This window comes from Salvia hispanica, chromosome 6 (genome assembly GCF_023119035.1).
Source record: "Salvia hispanica cultivar TCC Black 2014 chromosome 6, UniMelb_Shisp_WGS_1.0, whole genome shotgun sequence".
In the NCBI taxonomy this organism is placed as follows: domain Eukaryota; kingdom Viridiplantae; phylum Streptophyta; class Magnoliopsida; order Lamiales; family Lamiaceae; genus Salvia; species Salvia hispanica.
In genome coordinates, this window is record NC_062970.1 from 3,021,395 (window position 1) to 3,042,034 (window position 20,640).

A 20,640-nucleotide genomic window follows, 5' to 3' on the forward strand; every position below is an offset into this window, starting at 1 on the left:
TTTATGCAAACGCCTATATGCTTCCTTGAATTAATACTCTCTTTCTATGTATGTTCAAAATTCTGCATTCTAAACCCTAAATCTTAAATCTCAAAACATATAAATGGAAATCAGTAATATTTTATGGAGTGGTATATTATATAAATGGAAAATAATAATGTATGCAACTTCAGTCCGTGACTATGCATGTGTTTGAGGCCCACTTACATCCTATGATAATTTAATACTATTGTATATGTATATATGTTCACAATAATACATATGATGATATGAAGTGTTTGATTAATTTAGGGTGGGGGATGCTAACAACTCATACTAGTGGTAGATCATCTGTCATTTTTGTAATCTTCTCTCTGTATTTCTATTTTTGTAATTTCATTTTTATTTTGTTCCATGTAGTCAAATCTATGCTATAAAATTCCCCATTTAATCATCTATCATTCTGTAACTATTCAATTTGTAAGTCCTAGTAGAATATAAGTCTTATTTTGATAGTAAAATTCGAGTTAGTACTATATTTCATTAAGATAATATTTACGTGTTTTATATATTTACCATTCATATATATAGTAAAAGTGAAACGAGAGAAATAATAGCGAACAAACTCAATAGTGAAGATTCCGTAACTTAAATTCCGGTGCAACGTAAAGAAACATACTCCCCCGTCACCAAAACAATAGGTCTAATAGAGGGTGGGATGAATTTGAATAAAAGTTGTTGGTCTATTATAAATGAAAAAAATATCATCTTATGGGTAATATTGGTAGTATATTGAGAGTGGAGAAAATGATAGGGATGTGAAATGATAAATAAATTGATAATAATGAAGATAAAATATGTTGTCGGACAATGTCTATAAGTTAAAAGAACGAAAATGGCAAATGTAAACTATATTTAGGGAGGATGGAGCAATAAAATGTAGAGAAATTTATCATTTCTTTGATAATTATTTATGTTTATTGATGCACTACAAGTATGGTGTGGAATTATTGATTTGACCAAATCTCACTTCGATAATGCACTACAATACAATAGTACTTTAACTTTCCAAGAACCTTAGCCTTGTTGTACATTTCCCTATATAGAACCTGAAATAATTTAAATGGTCTACCTCCCACTTATAGTCTGCAAATTTTTTCTAAGAAAACGTTGTTTTCAGATTTTTATTAGTATAATTTTACATTTTATTAAATTTAAAAAATCACCATTCCTTTTTTGTTCATTCATTTCTATTCTATGAAGTCAAATCAATTATCAAACTTATAATTTTTTGAAATACGTATACAATCAATCTACTACACTAAAAATTGATGATTTTATACAAATTTAACAAATACATATAATCACAGTTGACAAATATAAGCAACATTAAAATGATAAGAAAGAAAGAATCTGCAATTTCTTGACATGTATTGTGATGACACCCATCCACCTTTTGATTATCAAGGTAGCTAATTTATACACAAATGTAAAAGTTAAAAAAAAAAATAGGCAGGGAGAAACAAATTTACACATATGAGACGTTTCACACTGCTCCCAAGCTGTCGAAATCAGTATCATCCACGGTGAGCCAGTCATTCGAGTCTTCACCTTCTGATTCTTTATCTTTCGAGACACCTTGGCCTGCGTTCTGCTTAGGACCCTGAGATCCAGAGCTCTCGTCCAGTTGAACCCATGTTTTGTCGCTCGTTGATGCTCTGCGTGCAGATGATTGCTTCTGCGATGGATCATCATCTTCGTCATCTTCAAGATCACTAAACGAAACATCCTCCTCGTTTAAGGATTTCTTTTGAGCATCAGTTGGCGGATGTGTCTCAACTGCCTTAGGCTGATGGTCGGATTCAGGTTCAGGTTCTTCAACGGTCTCTCCCGGTTTAGTTGGATTTACAGTCTCGGTGGATGTATTCTTAGTATCAGATGATGCAGGGCCTTCGGAGGTTTCTTGATCATTCTTATTTTGAAGCTGCTTCAAAAGTGTCTCCCTTGCTTCGGCAACCTGCAGAAAACCAATCACTTTGTAACCGACAAATATGAAGAGAGTGTGTCAATGATGAACAACGAGCGTAATATAGGAAACGGAAGGAAGCTGACAGACGACGTATGAGAGCACGTAATAAATCACTCATACCATAATCCATATGCATAACAGCCAACTCAAACATCTCAAATTTTCTTTTCAATTACTATAAGACATCGAAACAGCTAAATATATAAACAAATAACATGGTTTTAATCTCTTACCATCACAAATATAATGAGTAATGACCCTAGAAACACAATTTGATGATAATTCTAATGGCTTAAACATTGTGATCATCTGATGTAGGTTCCATAGCTTTCAACAGAAAGTAAATCAATAGTACTAATTAACAACTCTAGGGCTTGCCTGTGGAGTCGAGAGAAGCTTCAGATCTTCTTCATTCAACCTGGGGAGAAGTAGAATAAAGTAGATAAGCCAAAACTTCTCCGTGCTCATTTGAGTGCAGATTATTTGCCTCAGCGTCTCAAAGTCGGGTACTAAATGTTCAATATTTTCCGCATGTTCTCTCTGATAATCCGACAAATGAAAATCTGTAATAGAGTATCTTAGTCAGCACAAGGATCATATTCCACCTTAGTAAATTAAAGTGGTAGGTTGAGCTTATAAGGTTAAGCTCCAACTTTTCAATACACACAACATACACACGCAAACATTTTATGACATTTGTGTGAGTACCACTAGTATAGATACCTTGCCATTGGTCTATTCAAATAATTATTTAAGTCACACACATATTCATCGATATCATAACACCACATAGCTGACACCCAAATATGTGTGTCCTTCCTAACTACATACCTTTACATAACCGCATCATCACCTTCTAAATCCCAGAAGCCAGATATGCTTACCATTTTCCAGCCCAAATAATTTGGTAAATATTCAATTGGAATTCATTTGTCCTTCCTAACTACTACAAACCTACTACTCCCTCCGTCCCATCCTAAGTGACACATTTTTCTTTTTGGAATGTCACTCCCTAAATGGCACATTTTTCTTTTTGGGATGTCTCACCCTAAATGACACATTTTTCTTTTTGGGATGTTTCACCCTAAATGACACATTTATTAAAATAGAAACATCACTCTCTTTACTTTTTCTACCTTTTACTTTATCATCTCTCCACTTAACTCACAAAACAACACTACATAAAATCTCGTGCCGAAAAGGAAATGCTCCACTTAGAGTGGGGCGCAGGGAGTATAACTAAATCATCACCTTCTAAAGCCAAAGCCAAATGGCACTAATATCCCAATCTATGTTAACCTATTACAACCCAAACACTTCGGTATTAATCCAGTCACCTAGACCTCAACAACTGAAACTCTTTAAGCTGAACACCAAGTTTCAATAACTACAAAACTGGCCAACATATTTACTCGTCAATCAAATGACATGTTTTTTTTTAACACGAACCATCATCTGTGACTTCATAACTCTAAATTCATCCGTGAGTTCACAATTCTAAAGTTCGAGAAAATCAATTACCACACGAATATCAAAATGCACGTGCCAGTTTCCTCCACAATGTATCTATATATGCTTATACACATAAACCGGCAATCTCTCACACTTTTCTTAGGACTTCTTAACCTTCGAATATCTCACGAAACAATTGAATAGAGACGTATTCGAGCAAGCTCAGCATCCATTAACCTCCCCATATCCAAACACACACATAAAGAAAGATTCACAAGAATAAACACATATCAATGTCCGACCCCAAAATTATCCAAAATCATTCCTCAAAGATTATAGGAGTAACATCAATAACAAACAACATAGCAGTTATAACCATGAAAACAAGTAAAAACCATAAAAAATTAAAACTTTTCCAAATAAAATTAGCATTACCATCAGGCAAGGAAAGAGGGAAATCAGTCCACAGCTCCCGCCGCCTCGAGATTTTCGAAACAAAATCCAAAATCTCATCACTAATTCCCAATCCATCTTCCTCCTCTTCTTCCCCATCATCACTCCCATCATCTCTATCACCGAGTTGATTCTGGAGCTGCAGCAGATTTGAACTAATCTTCGATGAAATCAACGACAGCCCTGATCTGAATGTGCCCTGAATTTCAGCCAAATCACTCTTAATCCCCTCAATTGTCTCCGATGAGGAAGCCGCCTCAGACGCCGCCGCCGCCGCAGGGGGAGGCGCAAGAAAGGCGGCGACGCCGCGGAACACGGCCGTGAGATCATCCCTAGCGGCGGCGGTGGGGCTTTTCTGGGGTGGGGGATGCTCAGGCGGATTGGGATTGTCATCGCCGTCGGAGAAGGGATTGAAGAGTTGAGGGATCCAAGATGACATTTTTCTTCAATTCTTTTTCAATTTCTGATCGGTTATTGCAGTGAGTTTTGTGATTTTGTGATAACTATTGAATTTTTAGCTGTTTGAATCGACGGATTTGAGTGTATCAGTGAGGAATCTGATCAAAGTTGAATTCTTTTTTGTGTTTTGTTACGATTGTGCGAAGATTTTTGGGGACTGTATCTCTTTTTGCTTTTTTTATCGGTATTTTTACAAACATTCGTGCCGTTTGATTTAATTAACTCATTATTATATGATTATCTCTCAAAAAATATAATCTTGCAGATAAAACGAATCATTGATATACAAAATAATCAATGAAATGAGCATGTAAAACACTTCTTTTTCACCATAAAATTCTAGAGGTATTAATTAGTGTGTTCTCGTAAGATAAAAATTCAATCTTGATCGTTGTATAAGATAAAAATTCAATCTTGATCGTTGTCGCTAGAATGTTTAACGACGAGAAAAAGTCCACTATTTAAAATTGCAACTCAAATACATTTGTCGCTAATCAAATGTGTTCCAACCTTACCTAATTGCTAACGACGATCAAATTATCGTCGCTGGCCCGACCCGACCCGATTCTCAAGCAACTCAAAGTTGCACTTTAGACCTTATAAGTTATAACCACATACATAGTAGTATATGGCAAATAATAAATAACACTAACAATAGTACATCAATAACCAAGTTTGTCACACCCCATTTTACTCCTATACCTCAAGAAAATATCAGCAGCACCATAATGTGCCAAAGCCCCCATCACCACAAACACATGGAATAACTGGTGGCTCTGCCCCGCCAAGTCGAACCACCCGGGCCACCACCGCTCGGGCGCCCGGCTCAAGTAAAACACGGTCCCGACCAAATACGAGAGCGCCATCACGCCCTCGTACGCGAGTATGACATTGCGGTGAGGATCACTCCAGTAGACCACCGCGGCATGGATGGCCGGGATGATGCCGAACAGGGCCATGGAGACGAAGAGGAGGACGCGGAAGGAGCGGCATTTGCCAGACGAGAGGGCCGGGGTGAGGAGGGTGATGACGGTGCAGGCGCCAAGGACGGATATCCCGGTGAGGTAGACGACTTGCCAGTGAGGGGTGCATTGGAAGATGTAGTACATGGGGGGGAAGTAGGAGGCGATGATCATGACGGTGATGCCCACGTAGTCGAGGTTGAGGAGCTGCGTGTTGAGGCGGCGCGAGTGGCAGCAGAAGAGGTGGCAGAGGCTGCTGCAGAGGAGGCAGAACATGGAGCCACAGAGGAAGACATAGAAAGGCCAGCTTGGTGTGGTTGATTTTGTTATGTCCATTTTTTGGTTCAAGTCTATTACATTTTTTGTCCCCTGCTATTGCAAATACAACTTTGTTAGTCTGCTTCTTTGTAAGAAAAATAAACAAGAGCAACAAATGGTGATGATGAAGGTGAAGGCTTACAGCTGAGAATTTGTTGGAGATGTTGGCTTCTGCACTTGATGGGAATTGCCTGTCATGAAATGGGATTACTAAACTTGGTGAAGGCATAAATTAAGAAACATAAACATTCTTGAAATTGGATCTTACATAAGTTGAGTTATCAATGTACATCAACATTTAATCAAGAATCTGACTAATTGATTGAGAAATTTGGGATGGAATCAAGCTTTCAAGTGCAAATAGTTACAACTCGATGAATTTAATAGACCGTTTCAGAAGGCCCTAACTTAAATGGCTATAGATCAAACCAGGGACGGACGTGAAAAAAAAAACAATGGGCTATGTTTTCTGAATATTATTTGAAAATACTATATCTTCTGAGCGATTCAGATCATTGATAGAGGATGTTAAGGGCTTAAGCCCCTTGACCCCTTACCTTGTGATCGAACATATCCTTTTTACAGTGCGATGGTTGGTTATTCATACCTCACTTTAGAGTAATGATCAACTTTATTTCGTTTTATCTTTTTTCCCAAAATCTTATATCTCGGTTTTCTAAAAGGTAATTATCTCGGTTTCGTAACACAAAATTCCTTTTCATCCTATCACCGACAGAAGCAAGAGTAACAATACAGTTTATAACGCTACAAGGGCGAGTATAGCAAGCAAAATCATACGAAAATAATCATTACAGATCCATCGGAAGGGCGTCACAATGGGACTTACATAGCAAACATTGTGATGAAATCTGCAACCTCATAAACATGCATAGCATTAGCAACAGTCAATCCCACAAACAACAACAGCCCAATCAAGTGCCTGCAACACCAAAACATATAAATCAAATCAACATTAATTCTTACATAAAACAATAAAAAAAGTAGTAGTAGTACTAATTAAGACAACAAAAAAAGAAAAAGTGTACTCACGTCCAGACATTAAGTGTCTCATTATGCCATCGAAACAAGCTGAAAAAGGCCAATTTAAGAGGCCACTCAGACCTGTAATACCTCAATATATACTGATTATCCTTCATATAATCTGGCAATTCATGAAAAGACAAGAGAGGGTATGATGTTTTCCCTTTGTTCTTGTTCTCATCTTTTTTGCTGTCCAAACAACATGTGATGATTCTGTCTTGATCCATAGTGGCTTTGGATTTTCTCTTCAAAACGCAGGCTTGTTGATTGCTTCGGGTGGTCATGGTGTTATTTGGTGGCATGAATTCTTGGATTCAGCCACAGTGTGAAAACCATATTCATAGCTCTTGAGAGAGATTGGGGGTTGGGGTGGTTAGGTTGGAGTAATAACTGCACAAGAGGCTGATCAGCAACTGTGCCAACAAGCATCATTTAAAGTATGAATTCTTTTTTTATTTTCTTTGTTTATTTATTTATTTGAAGTGTGAAATTTTGATGGAATTTTTGACTTAGTGGTGAAGTAGATTGGAATTTTTTGAGTGAAGGGGTTTTTGTAGTATTTGTTTAGAAATTCTATAGAAACTTCATAGTTGTCTAGCAATAGCAATCAATATTACATACATGAGATTGATATATAGGAATGAGTATGGATTCGTGTAAGACAAGAAAAGTTGCACATATATAGAGAGAAAGTTGTGTTCATGTTAGATCATTCTGGTATTATAACCGAGACTGGATATCGGTCTTTGGGTGTGAATTATAGACGGACGTGATTGTGACACATGGTGTCGATGCATATTTAGTTGGAGAGATGGGAGCATTTATTGAGCGTGGGTTGTGCTGAAGTATGATTTATTGTTGTATCGAAATATAGCTCATTGATGTGCTTGATTTATATTTTGAATAGTTGATACAGTCGGTTCATTTCGGAATAGAATAAAGGGACAATTAAAGACAATCAAATACAAATTCCCAGCCTATTACAATTCCAAATCACACACATTTTAAGCCAAAATTTCTTAATCACAAGACATAACATCCATAATCCATCCAAAATACAAATGAATAGACAGATCCTCAAAATAGTTAGGAAATAAAATAGTCAAGTAGCCAGGTCTGAACAAAGAAAATAATTTCCATAAAAGAGTGCATTTTTCCAGTATGAAAGATACATGATTAACCAATCTTTTTTGTCATCTAAGAAATCGACCTACTACCCTCAGCTCTTCCTGGAATAATTTGTTTATGAGTGGATATAACTGGAATAAGATTACCATGGTGTGACCATATTTGAAGTTCAAGAACCCATATAAATTTATATAGTTAACAGATAGTGACTTAAAATGAATTATAATTTTGAATAATTGGGTAATACCCGATAATTCTCACATCTCAATACCCGAACCAATACTCGATGCCCATTTTTTTGGATATCGGATATCCATTACCCAAAAATTTAGGATCGGGTCGGATTTATCCGATACCTGATATCCAAATTATCAGCCCTAATAACTATAGATATGGTTTGCTTGAAAGATGTAGGTTTTCATTTCATGTGATTAGGTCATCGATAAGATTCAATATACTATAATGTGTTGGTATCATCTTATTACATGTAAAAGTCATGATTTTGTTTGCTTTTTTCCATACCCAAAATATATAGTTATATACAAATAGATTGATAAGATCAATTGCTTCTATATTTCTTTTTATGTACATAAGTGAAGCTATTGGGATTCTCATGGTGGTTGATCATTTATGATTAGGAGAATTATTGGATCTAAGGTTTATTTGTTTCTTGTTGATTTGGAGACTATATCAAGTTCCCACTATACATAGAAAAATATATTGTTTCTTTTATCATTCGTTACAATATATGCTATTTATATTATGCTTTTGGGATCGATTATATCAATTATCAAGCAACGTATGATAAAGGGAATTGCTAAATTAAGTAGTATTCAATTATTTTGAAGGAAGAAATTGGATTTGGCTCTATTGCTAATTAAAGAGTCTTGAAAGTAATATTAAGACCAATTTTGGTTGGGAAATATATGCATTTTATTAATCATTATAAGTCTTAATTTTTTAAGTAACAAAAAGTTAATGAATTCTGTTGATTGTTTTCTGTCTGAGCAAAATTAAGTGGTAGTTGAGAATTGTTGATCTATTTAGTTAGGAAACTTAGTTGAAACTCTATTTTCGCGATTTAATTATATTAATTTAATTTGAGGAGTTGGTTTAGTTGTTATGATTGTAGATTTGTAGCTAAGTACTGACTTTGTACTTTGTGGTGCAGTTATTAATTAAAACTCGAAACAAAATAATTCTAGGATTTGGCAATTTGATTTGTTTCTTGAAATCATTATCAAACCGTCACGAAACCACAATAAATAAAGTCAGTCAACATCTAATTTGAAGTTCACAATTTGCAAATCATGATGGTTACAACATAATTACATATGACAGCTTTAGAAATTTAATTATTTAGAAATAAATCAGTAAAGTTACTTGTGTACGTATAGGTTTGTGATCAAATACTAGCTATTATGTACGTATAGGTGTGTGATCAAATACTAACTATTTTATAATAATAACTAATAACTAATATCAATATTGTATGTTAAAAATATCAACATAAAGACATAAATTTATCAATCTTCTTGTGTTGATAAACTTATGTCTTTGTGTTGATATTTAAATTTACATGTTGTATTGATGTAATTATGTCTTTGTGTTGATAATTTTAATACACAGAATTGAAAGTTATTAGTTATTATTGTAAATTAGTTAGCACACTAACGCAGCCCCGTACATATATCTTCTACTCATCTTATACGTAGACAAAAAGAATGCATTTTAATATTAGAGCATAAATAATTATTATTAATTTATAAAGATACTCAATTCAATACAATACTATATATGTATATAGAGGATAAAACATGATAACATCAATATTTGTAAAGTAATTTATACTATTAAAGAGGGCTAAAGGTTTTTAATTGTTGTGCATGTGCATTCATATGAAAAAAGATGTTCTCCAATAATTTTCATATTATATATACTTCATACCTTTTCAAAGAAAATAAAACACTTGATCAATATTTCAAGATAAAGAAAAACCACACCAGACTAAAGAACCACATTACTTGAATATATTTTGAAACATGAAGTTAACCTTATTCCTAGAAAATTTTGGTATTAGTAAAAAATATCTTTTTTATTCTAGAATTAGTAAAATCCGATGTTTTGTATGGAGCCAAAGGCCAAAGCTACTATAGATTATGAACATAAAATTTATAATATCCAATTTCCCTAGCAATTGCTAGAGCATCATTCAATTTTAATTTTAATTTATTTAAATTTTTGGTGGGAGGCTGTAATTGGAGAGCTATTATGAGCCATGAATGAATAGGGCAGGAATGCATTAGCTGTTGGGAGGATGTGAGTTACGTTGTATTCAAACAGCTATTCACATACCATTAATTGCTTTATTGCTCATTAATATCCATACCTACATTCATTATTCACTTCAATTTATCCTTTTTATTTAACTAAAAATAACAATATAATACAATCTCATAAAGGCATGTCGTGATTGACTAGTTAACCACTTAAGTTTAATTTTGGAATTTTTTTAATCGAAAATTTAATATTTTAGTAAGAAAATTGTGTTAAAAGCCACGAAATTATGTAAGAATAAATCGAAAATGAATAATTTTTTAAGATAGTGGTAAAAATAATTAGGGAAAAGCTCTCCTACCTTGCTACGAACAGTTATAATGACAAAAATAATGAATTTGAGTTGGTACAATAATTCAATCTACATATAGTATAACATTTTGCATATTTTAATTGATTACAGTAGTTGATGTGGTAGAGGCTATAATTGAGATTTAATTTCATGCCATTTGAGAGGTCCTCGGTTAAGACAATCATATTCTAACGTTTGGCCGAATCGAGAATTATGTTATTTATATTTTTGGTGATAATGTTGAATAGACATATTTAAGAAATGGGAATGCGTTAAAGTAAAGATTACATTGATTAGATTAAATTAATTAAATCTTACATTTATAGTGCCTATTGTGAACTATGTTAATTTAGTTTGGTTAAAAGAACTAAATTGTTATAGACTATTAACCCCTAGCCTTTCAACTGTACCTAGTTTTTCCAAAAAAAAATAATCCCTCCGTCCGCGAATAAGAGTTTTATTTTTCCATTTTAATCCGTCGGTGAATATGAATCCCGATCACTTCTACCATAAATGATAATAGAATTCCAAGTTTATTTAAAACTAATATATACATTGAGACTCATATTTCACTAACTTTTTTACACCCATTTTTCTCAACATTTCTTAAAACCGTGCCGCAGACGGATGGAGTATTTAGGTACTGACGTAATGAGATATAATTAACACGGTGGAATTGTTAATTGCACCACAATGTCCTTAAACTAAAATAAAACAAAACAAAAGAGCATATAAAAGTTAGTATGCATTTGTAAACTATGGGCAGGACAGTGCAAATACAAATTATACAATACTTAATTAACTGTAACTACAAAAAATAAGAAGAATAAAAGAAGCAACATCAGAAATTTGTGATTTAATAAGAAAATCGCAAGATCTGTACAAATATCACATTTGCTAGTACTAAGACTTGTACAACAAAGTAGCAAACGGGTAACTTTTTTTATGCTTCAATTTGATCCAACCAAAGAAGAAAATGTATTATTTCACGTAAGGAACCGAGTTATAAGCTCCCTCGCAGACTGGCAGCAGTGTGTATCTGCCATTTATCGTAAAGTAGCATGAACGAAAACATGTATGCTTAATTTATTTTAGATGGATGCGGTGCAACAGGGTGTGGTGGTAACTGGAAATCTTAGCCACTGAGGACTTTCAGCTCCTCCAGTGATGCTCGGAGATCGGAGACACTGGTTGTGGTGATATTAGGGCTGTCGTAAGCTATGACGTCCGTGAGTGGGTAGCTTCTGCTAGCATCGACTTGGCTGCTACAAACTCCGCTCAGAACTACAGATTTGTGAACACCGCCAAGCAATTGTTCGTAGTCAGTGTCTCCACTCTCCCCGACAAAAACCACCACCTTTGACAAGTCCATGCCCCAGCGAAGATACAGATACCTGAAGAGGTTGTTTTTCGTGTTAGGTTTCGCAAAATTATGATACAATGCTGCAAATCCGGCAGAAACTGGAGCAGAAACAAGTCTAATTTTCTAAATATCTTCTCATAACCTATTAGATTAATGTGTGTTGATTTAAAACAGAAGCTGTAGTTTCAACATAATAAGGTGTATGAAACTATAATAAAATACGTGTAATGACAAAGAGCAAACAATTATAATTATGATACACTAAATTGAGGAATGTGATAATAACTGAGAAGTGGAAAGGAATGACTACCTGAGTGCTTGGGAACGAGAAGCCAAAACGGGAATAACATTGATTCTACTTCCATTTTGACAATATATGACATGGCAACGTAGTGCCTGAATTCGCATCAACTTTCTTAGTTCCTTTGCAGCGGGAACCTGTAACAAATAAATTTATGTCACGTTTATAATTAGGATAACCGTAGTATACTTAAATACTACCACTCCAGTAAATTATGAGAAGTGGTAAACAGGTCTTATATAGAATAGAGATATGTGTTTACCACTCCAGGCTTCTGAATTTTAAAAGAATAGCAGTAATCTGCAGAAGTTTCTTCATCTTCAACAACAAGTTCTTCCTTTTGCCCCTTCTTATCTGTTAAAGAAGATGCCCACCGCACTAGGGTCTTCCTTAATCCTTCACTTCCCCAGCGGTATTCAATATGTGAATGATAATACAAGTCCACCACGAATGAGTTATCATCTGAATTAGCAGATGAGTAATAAAGATCACCACCACTATTGCAGATAAATGCATCAAAGTCGGTGGTGTTTAATCCTTCTGAAATCAGAAACGAACGTATTTCAATAATGTTAAATGATGTTGCTAAGATAAATCCAACAGAGCCTTCTGTCCTCTCCTTCTTAACAGCCTCGAAAATATTTCTAACAGTTTCAGAAAGATCAGCACTTGTATTATAATCCACAGCAATGACATATATGTGCTTCCTTCTCCTCAATGCTGGGAACTTTCCAGCATTGGAGTCTACCCTTTCAGTCGACCCAGGTTTTTGGGCATTCTTTGCCATTCCCTTAGACCATGAGAGCACAGCATTCTCTAGCTTAATTTTTCGATCTTCAGAGTCTACAGAGCCATCGACATTGTCCCGGCTCTCATTCTTATCTCCTTCAAAGGAGAACTTTAGGTTTAATGATAAATCGTGTATGTCCCTCAAGGAGTCACTTGGCGAATCTGATTCCGAGTTATCGTCGTCGTCATCATTTCTCAACCAACAGGGTTGTCTTGGTTTACAAGTTGCTATTTTGGAGAGATATGTCTTGCAATGTTCTGGCCATGAAAAAAGGTGAATATTTTTCAATCCGTTAGCTCTACATTTTGCCCAAAGATGCTTGTCTGCAACCAGCTTCAAAAGAGCATTAGCAATTGACTGTTGATCATGGGGATCAACAAGGAGACCATTGTCTAAAACCTGTCATTAACATGACCAACCAATGTGGGAATCAATCTTCAGGAGGTAAAAAAAAATCCAAATGGAAACATGAAATCAACAAGAAAAAGAAAGAGACCTACCCTCTGTATATCAACAGGACCACCATTTTGGGTTGCAACCATCGGTAAGCCATATGCTGCAGCCTGGTAATGGCAGAGAACTTATTTAGGTTGCATGAAAAAATATTTCAAATTGAAAGATTTTGTAAATCAAAGGCAAACCTCAATCAGAGTAAGCCCAAAAGGCTCAATGAAAGCTGGGTTAATGAAGACACCCTGTCAAGAAACAATAAGTTAATATGCAGTAAGTTAATAACAAGATTAGAGAAGGTTCATGGAAACTGTGGCCAAGTAGGATGAGTCATTGTCAGGTTCATATAACTATGGGCTCAAGCATTTTGTCAGTAAAATTTGAATGCTTCATGGAAACTAATCAATCTCCTGACTTTTCACACGTATGCTTATAAGTCAATGAGCCATAGCAGCACAACTCCTACTCCTGTCAAGAGCAGTAACCACCAACCACTAACCACTCACCAAGACAAATTAGCCTGCTAGGAGACAAAATGTAGTAAAAACTAGCAGATGTTGATTTATGGGTGAACTTACTATACAATATCTCTTGCATCATGCATAAACTAACCTAATTATAGCACAAAATGAACAACAGGAGCAAGACACCCATTCATCTAGCCATCACCACAAAGAAGTTCAAATTTTTCCTTAACTGGAACTGCAAATGGGCAGTTTAACAATTATTGGCATGTCCATTTTCAATAGCACTGCAGAGAGTAGTTTTTTATTAAGTAAAGAGCATAAAAGCAATTGGGAAGAACCACTTTCAAAGGCACCCATGAGCTGCAAGATAAACATGAGAGTACCTTGGTCTTTGCTGCTAGACGGTATATATCAGGAACATCAGTCTGCTTATGGTGCTTAGGATATGCCACTTGGCCATAAAGATCATACTTATCAACCAGCTTAAGGATTGACAGAAGAACTGAAGAATTTGTTCCCGACATTTCATCAATATTATCCCGGTTGCCCATTATTAAAGTCTGCAAAATATAAGAAGGAAAAGGCTTAGAACTCCAGCACCAGTTCTGACCATAAAATAAAAATGAAGTTCTTACCAAACATTTATGTTTTCAATTTGCAACTTACAAGATTAGCAAGCTCCCTTAGTGGCCGACATTCCCCAAATGCTTTGACTAAGGTCGTGAGGTTTTTCTTTGGATCTGGCCTTGCAAGTGCTAGAATCATAGGCTTCCTCGGATTTGAAAAAAAGCGCATTATCTGTTTATACATCAGTATAAGATACTGGACAAAGACTATGGGTACTCAAAAATCTTGGACATATTTCACAAAAGTCAAAATCTGTAAATTAAATCTTGTTATATTGATAACCGAGTATACAAAGGATTGGTGCAACCTCAGTCCAAATAGGCGGATCTGGAGCTTTTCCATCTTCGTTTGCTTCAGTTTCAGTGTCCATATCTCCATCATGTGGTTCGATGTGATGAAATTCCATCCCAGGTGGAATAACCTTAAAAAAAGAACCCATGGTCTCAATGAAACAGCTAGAAATGCAGCAACATAATCTTGTTTGAGAAAATGCAAAATAAAACGAGAAAAGTACAGCAGCAGCTATATTGTAATGACAAAAAGATAGACATCCTGATTTGTCTAAGTCTCAGGTGGTGGTTCTTACTTCTTTCGAAGAAATTTACCACAGTTCAAACTTAAAAGATAAAACAGCTCTTACTGGTCTTGGATGTTCTAACATGAATAAAAAGATTGGGACAATTACAACAGTTATCCTCATGTTCAAACGTTTTCACAGAAATAACCATGTGTTTAGAAATTGCATAATACCTAACTTTCGAGTATTTTAATAAAAAATTACCCCAGATCCCTTTTCTAGTCAATTAACAATGAGTTGATGACTAGACCTTTCGAGAACAAATTAAATTCAAAACTAATGAAAATCATTGGTCAACGTGGAATATATTCAACAAACAGGTCTAGCTGTGGCAAAATGGAGAGGCTAATGTGTTGCAAGTGAGAATTTCGATTTCCCCAGCAAGTATGCATGACCAAAACATGATCAGAGCTACACATTAAAGTGTACTTGAACGCCGGCTACTACAATGCAGAGCTACACATTACAGTGCAGGATCCACCAAGAAGGTTATGTAGAAGGTGGTGGAGGAGGGGAAGGAGCCACCACAGATGGTAAAGAAGGTGGTGGAGGGAGTGAAGGCAGAGGAGGAACAGGTAAAGCTGAGGCAGGACTGTGATGTGGAAATAGAGGAACAGAACCATAACTTCCTAGTAGGAATGGAGGTTCTTAATGATGTGGACAACGACTCGATTTTTATTATCTCGATTAATAATTCCAAGTTGGACCTGCGGGTCCAGTTAGAGAAAGCTAATTGAAGGTTATTTTGGTAAAATGCTCATATTTAAGGCATTTAACTGAATCTAAAATCTATGTTATTTCCTAAAAGGGTCTACTGGAATTATATTCAAATATTTCCTAAAAGATGTAGTATCGAAAAACATTCCCACTTACTAGGTGAGAATATCATCAACACAGAAGAGTTCCGTTTTTCATTGTACACAAATGAAGCTGGAACTAGGACTCTTTTCATTAGCCAAATAGGAGATCTTTGGCACCTCTAAGAATGCCCAAGTAAGCAGTTCTGCGAAAACTTTCAAAGAAAACCTGACCTAAATAATAGCCATCTTAACTTAGTATATTGCTCAATATAGAAAGAATAAGAATACATTTCGCATAAGCATAATTATGACTGATTTAGGAGCATTTGAATTTTTTGCATAGGTTCTTGTTTAAAACAGAAATGAAGTACTTACAGCTGTGCGAGGCATGAACCTTCCATAACAGCTCACATTGCGTTTAATTCTAGCACGTAGTTTGCGCTCTAGAATTGGATCAAAACCGTCGTATAAATTCCACTGCTGCTCTATCTCCTGTCTTGTGCTAGTTATGACGATTTCCGAGGCATCAATACATAATTCTTCTGCCTCTATCCTACGCATTATTTTGTAGGTAGAGTTGATCTCATCCCTTGACAATCTGCTTTGTCTTAAAAGTTGCTCTAGCTTATCACGACCTAGTGAATGACCAGTGAAAAGCATGGGAACATTCAATGCACCAGATAATAGGGCTGCAGAGTCACCTGCATCTGCATAGTGCCCATGAATAGCAACAGGCCAGACTGGCTGTCCATTACCAATTTGCTCACCAAGAACCTTTGACATTTGCATGATATGGCTAAGAGCACCATCAACAAATTCAGGAATATGAGGCCATAGAAGTTCTTTTGCAACATATTTGTCCTTTGGACCAAAAGGAATGCGAACTATGTAAGCACCACTACTTTCTCCAATCTCATCCATCGCGTCTGAGTTTAGTGGAGGTAGCATCTCTGTGGGTTCACCGTAGCTCCAGTCAACTTCTGGTGATGAAACTTGTCTCGTAAGCAAATCAACACGATAAACACCAGGCATAGAACCCAATGCCCTAGCCAGTTCAACAACATACTTCACCTGAAGGACACATGCAACCAAAACTGACAATATCAAAAGGAAGTCACAGAAATTACCATATGATAGTTTTAATTACCACTCTATGAGGCAACAAATAAAGTACTATCAAACAAGCTTATTACTAAGAGTTAGATTCTGATAATATGAAAATATTTGGAACCAAACACTACCTGACCACCGGTATCAGAGTCACGGCCAAGCTCCATATTTTCCCCTCGTATCAAGCCATGGAGGCTGCAAAAGTACTAGAGTCAAGAAAGCTCAAAGCATGCAATTAAGTTAAGGTACAAAAATGATTGGGTTATAAAGTTTGGACATGCATCAGTTAAACCATGCATGTCCAAATCCAGCTGTCTCAGCTCAAAAGCTTGGTAGACTTAATATGCAGAAGATTAAAGAAATCAATAGAAAAATAACTCTACAAAAATGGTTCCGCATTCATTTAAAGAGTTCAAATGCAAAAACAAAAGAAAAGGAGTGATTTAATTTTGTGCCAAATGTCATGTGAAATCACATTAACATGGAGTACCTAATTAATATGATGTACAACTTTTTCCCCTTCTGTTGATTAGTCCAGGCCTCCAAAGCATCAACAGAGCTAATTCTAGGTAACCGACCTCTTGTGCTTTCACCATGAGATGAGAGATCAGCAACTACATCTCCTTTTTCCCCCTCCGATAGATCTTCAGACATATCTGCAACTGCTTCTCTGCGACCCTTTTCACGCTCAAGACGGCGTTTCGCCACTCTTTGGGCTTCCTCGCTCTCAAGCTAGCAAGGTTATTCATCGTCAGGAAATTATGCATTTCAGCTAAAGTATTAGAAGGAAGTTCAATTAACCTTTCAGCCACTAATGGAACATGAGTAGGAGCCAAAAGTTCTAGGTATTTCGCATGAAATGTGTGCGCTATAATGCAAAATGTAAATAAAAAACCGTTCCATAGTCAGAACGTAACAAGTCAAACATCAAGGCAACATTTGATGAAGAATGACCATTAAATTCAGGGACACGGTCGACTACACATGGGAAAAAAAGGACTGGGAGAAAGTTTTACGATGGAACCCTAATCATATCGTACGAGCAGCCAAATAATCACAGTAATTTCTGAAAAAAGGCTTTGGCACTAGACTAGTGCAGGAAAACAGCTTGAAGCATAAAATGCAGTCAGCTGACCGTAGAGAATCAATGTAAGCAAAATGGAGGTATTGCATATAGGTTGCAGATAATACACATACAAGCATGCTACAATAATGTCACATTCCAGATTCCTCCAACAACTATTTTATTGAAACAGACAATATATCGACTCATATATGTTCCTGCCCCCAATATTTAGATATGATAAAATGCATGCAGATTTGCATTCAAAAGCACCACAACAACTATCAGTAAGATTTACACCAATCATTTTACACTGATTAATCAATCAAACACCAAAAACAATCTCAGATCAGCCATCGCATTTCATCAAACCACATCCTCATAAATCATAACACAAATCAAATCTTCAAATCTCCTACAAATCAACATCACTTGAATCGATCCTTTTTCCTCCGATTAGAGCACTAAACTACCTGCTTTTTCTGGCGAGCTAAATTCCAAATCCGCCAGCACATGTTCTCCAGCCTCGTGTTCCTCTCCTGCGGACTCCTCGTCGCTTGCGCCTTCACCAATCACACACAGAAACATCACGCACTCGGAAACACAAACAGTAACAATAAGAAGAATACAGATAGATGCATCCGCAGCGAGACATACTCGGATCCAGGAGCGGTGGAGATCGGTCTCATCGAATCCAGTGATGACCTCCTCCACGAAGTAGCGGGTAGGGCTGAACCTCCCCCTCTCCCTGAGCAGCAGAGACGACTTCTTCTCGTCGAGCCCGGGGCCGACGTCGAGAATCGCCTCCAGGTAACTGTTAATCCAATCATTTCCCGCCATTTCTCACCACCGATCTCGGTGGATTTGCGCGTGCTGAGTGACGCAGTGAGAACGAGAGGTAGATTTTGGAGGAAAGATTCTGGGAATATTAGCAGAAACTATGAAAGGGAAGGCGAAGGCAGAGGCGAAGCTGAGGTGCTAAATATGCTACAGAATATATAGCAATATTGTTTTTGTTTTTCTTTATTTATTCTTTTCCATTTCCACTTTATTATACGTGTCAATTTCCGTTTCCCTTTCTTCACTCTAAGTCAACAGTATTTCGTCACAGTCTAGGAATTTCTACGGCGATAATAATACGAATAAATATAGGTTAATTTTTATCTAACTCTCCAGGTGTCCCAAACTTTCGTATTCCAATTAAATAATTTTTTTAACCTCTTTGATATTTTTCATAAATAAAATTTGCATGTGTTTCATAACCTTTTCGATATTATGAACTTACGTAAAATTATTTTGACTCGTTCGAGTCTCACTCACTATACGAAATGACATTATAAGATAGGCAAGCAAGACTTTAGCGAGATCAATCAACTTTTCGCTTCTGAATGTTACGTAGACGACAATTGTGATAAATGTTACTGGTATTGAAATCTCTTTTTGTCCGATATCGACAAAATGATGATCCTGACTTTTTTGTATGTGTCAATAACCCTACTCCTTTTAAAATCTTTTATTTGAACGACACGTTTATGACATATTCTTTTGGAGATTCATAAAATAAAATATTTACACTTGGAAACCTTTTTAAGAGACATCAAGGAGTTTTGAATAAAGAATGATATAAGTATAAAGGATCAGTTTATTTATGATAAATTTAGAGTAATTTTAAGAATAACACTGAATTGAGGGGTTTAAAATAGAATCAAATTGAAGTAAATGAAATTAAATACACTACTAACATATGAAAGTAAATAAAATGTCCACTCCTCATGAGATTCGAACTTATATTTTAATACATGGACGGATCTATATGGCCTTTACAAGGGGCAAATGTCCCACCTAAACAAATTCATGTATTAGAATATCTTTACGTATATTTTTGCCCCACCTATGTAGAATTCCTGGCTCCGACCCTATTCTAATATGCAATGCGACCCTATTCTAATATGCCACATTGTTATTCAGGCACTAGAATTTTTTGTTGAGATATAAACGTGAATTTTCTAAAATGTTGAGCATTCATTTCCAATTATGATTATGTTAAGACATTGGCAAAGATTTATATTATGATAATTGATATACTAGTAGTTTTTATCAATATATATAGACTATAGAGCATAGTCATTAGTGTATAGATGATAAATGCTGCACAATGCAAGGTTGCTTGCCTAGCCAAAATTGGTACTCTCTTTTTCAATATGCTTTTTTCGTGAAATATTCGACCAGTCTAATTTTCGGACGTCAATTATTAACTCAATTGTTAGTTACTAAGTACTAACATAGGTGCGTGACAAAAATTATTTAATTTGGAGGATCACTATTAATTTACTTTTAACAATCCTGATATTTAATTATAAATCAGTGCTCACATGGGTCCCAGGCCAGTTACAATTCAGATCCTACTATAACATAATTTATCTGTGACTAAGCTCCAAACCTACATTATTATGCTTTAAAAAATTCAATAATTATTTTTTAATAAAGTGGAATAGGTATCGATACGGTTATACTTTTACTATTAATAGGAGAAAATTTCAAAAGGATCAATTCCCACAATGTGACACGTGGTGTATTGTTATCAATTCACATGTTTCTACTTTCTAAGCATTCTCCAACAAAGAGCTCTTTTTAAATTATAG

General features: G+C 35.7%; 3 protein-coding genes across 3 annotated transcripts; all 3 read right to left on the bottom strand.

Moving 5' to 3' along the window:
• Positions 1-1,374: 1,374 nt before the first annotated feature.
• On the bottom strand, positions 1,375-4,539 carry LOC125192110. Its single transcript, XM_048089566.1, has 3 exons — positions 3,896-4,539; positions 2,387-2,571; positions 1,375-1,996 (listed from the first exon to the last, which is right to left on the bottom strand). Exons 1-3 carry the CDS (start codon positions 4,350-4,352, stop codon positions 1,526-1,528), a joined length of 1,113 nt encoding a protein of 370 aa, XP_047945523.1. The 5' UTR covers positions 4,353-4,539; the 3' UTR covers positions 1,375-1,525.
• Positions 4,540-4,786: 247 nt separating this feature from the next.
• On the bottom strand, positions 4,787-7,097 carry LOC125192644 (heptahelical transmembrane protein 1-like). The gene is made up of 4 exons (XM_048090268.1): positions 6,703-7,097; positions 6,500-6,592; positions 5,795-5,843; positions 4,787-5,703 (listed from the first exon to the last, which is right to left on the bottom strand). The coding sequence occupies exons 1-4, from the start codon at positions 6,993-6,995 to the stop codon at positions 5,035-5,037; spliced, it is 1,104 nt and encodes a 367-aa protein (XP_047946225.1). The 5' UTR covers positions 6,996-7,097; the 3' UTR covers positions 4,787-5,034.
• A 4,194-nt stretch (positions 7,098-11,291) lies between these two features.
• LOC125193722 (probable sucrose-phosphate synthase 1) lies at positions 11,292-18,980 on the bottom strand. The gene is made up of 13 exons (XM_048091587.1): positions 18,656-18,980; positions 18,472-18,561; positions 17,426-17,667; positions 17,067-17,130; positions 16,201-16,896; positions 14,756-14,869; positions 14,488-14,619; positions 14,205-14,381; positions 13,546-13,599; positions 13,405-13,467; positions 12,377-13,303; positions 12,124-12,251; positions 11,292-11,844 (listed from the first exon to the last, which is right to left on the bottom strand). Exons 1-13 carry the CDS (start codon positions 18,836-18,838, stop codon positions 11,586-11,588), a joined length of 3,129 nt encoding a protein of 1,042 aa, XP_047947544.1. The 5' UTR covers positions 18,839-18,980; the 3' UTR covers positions 11,292-11,585.
• Positions 18,981-20,640: the final 1,660 nt, after the last annotated feature.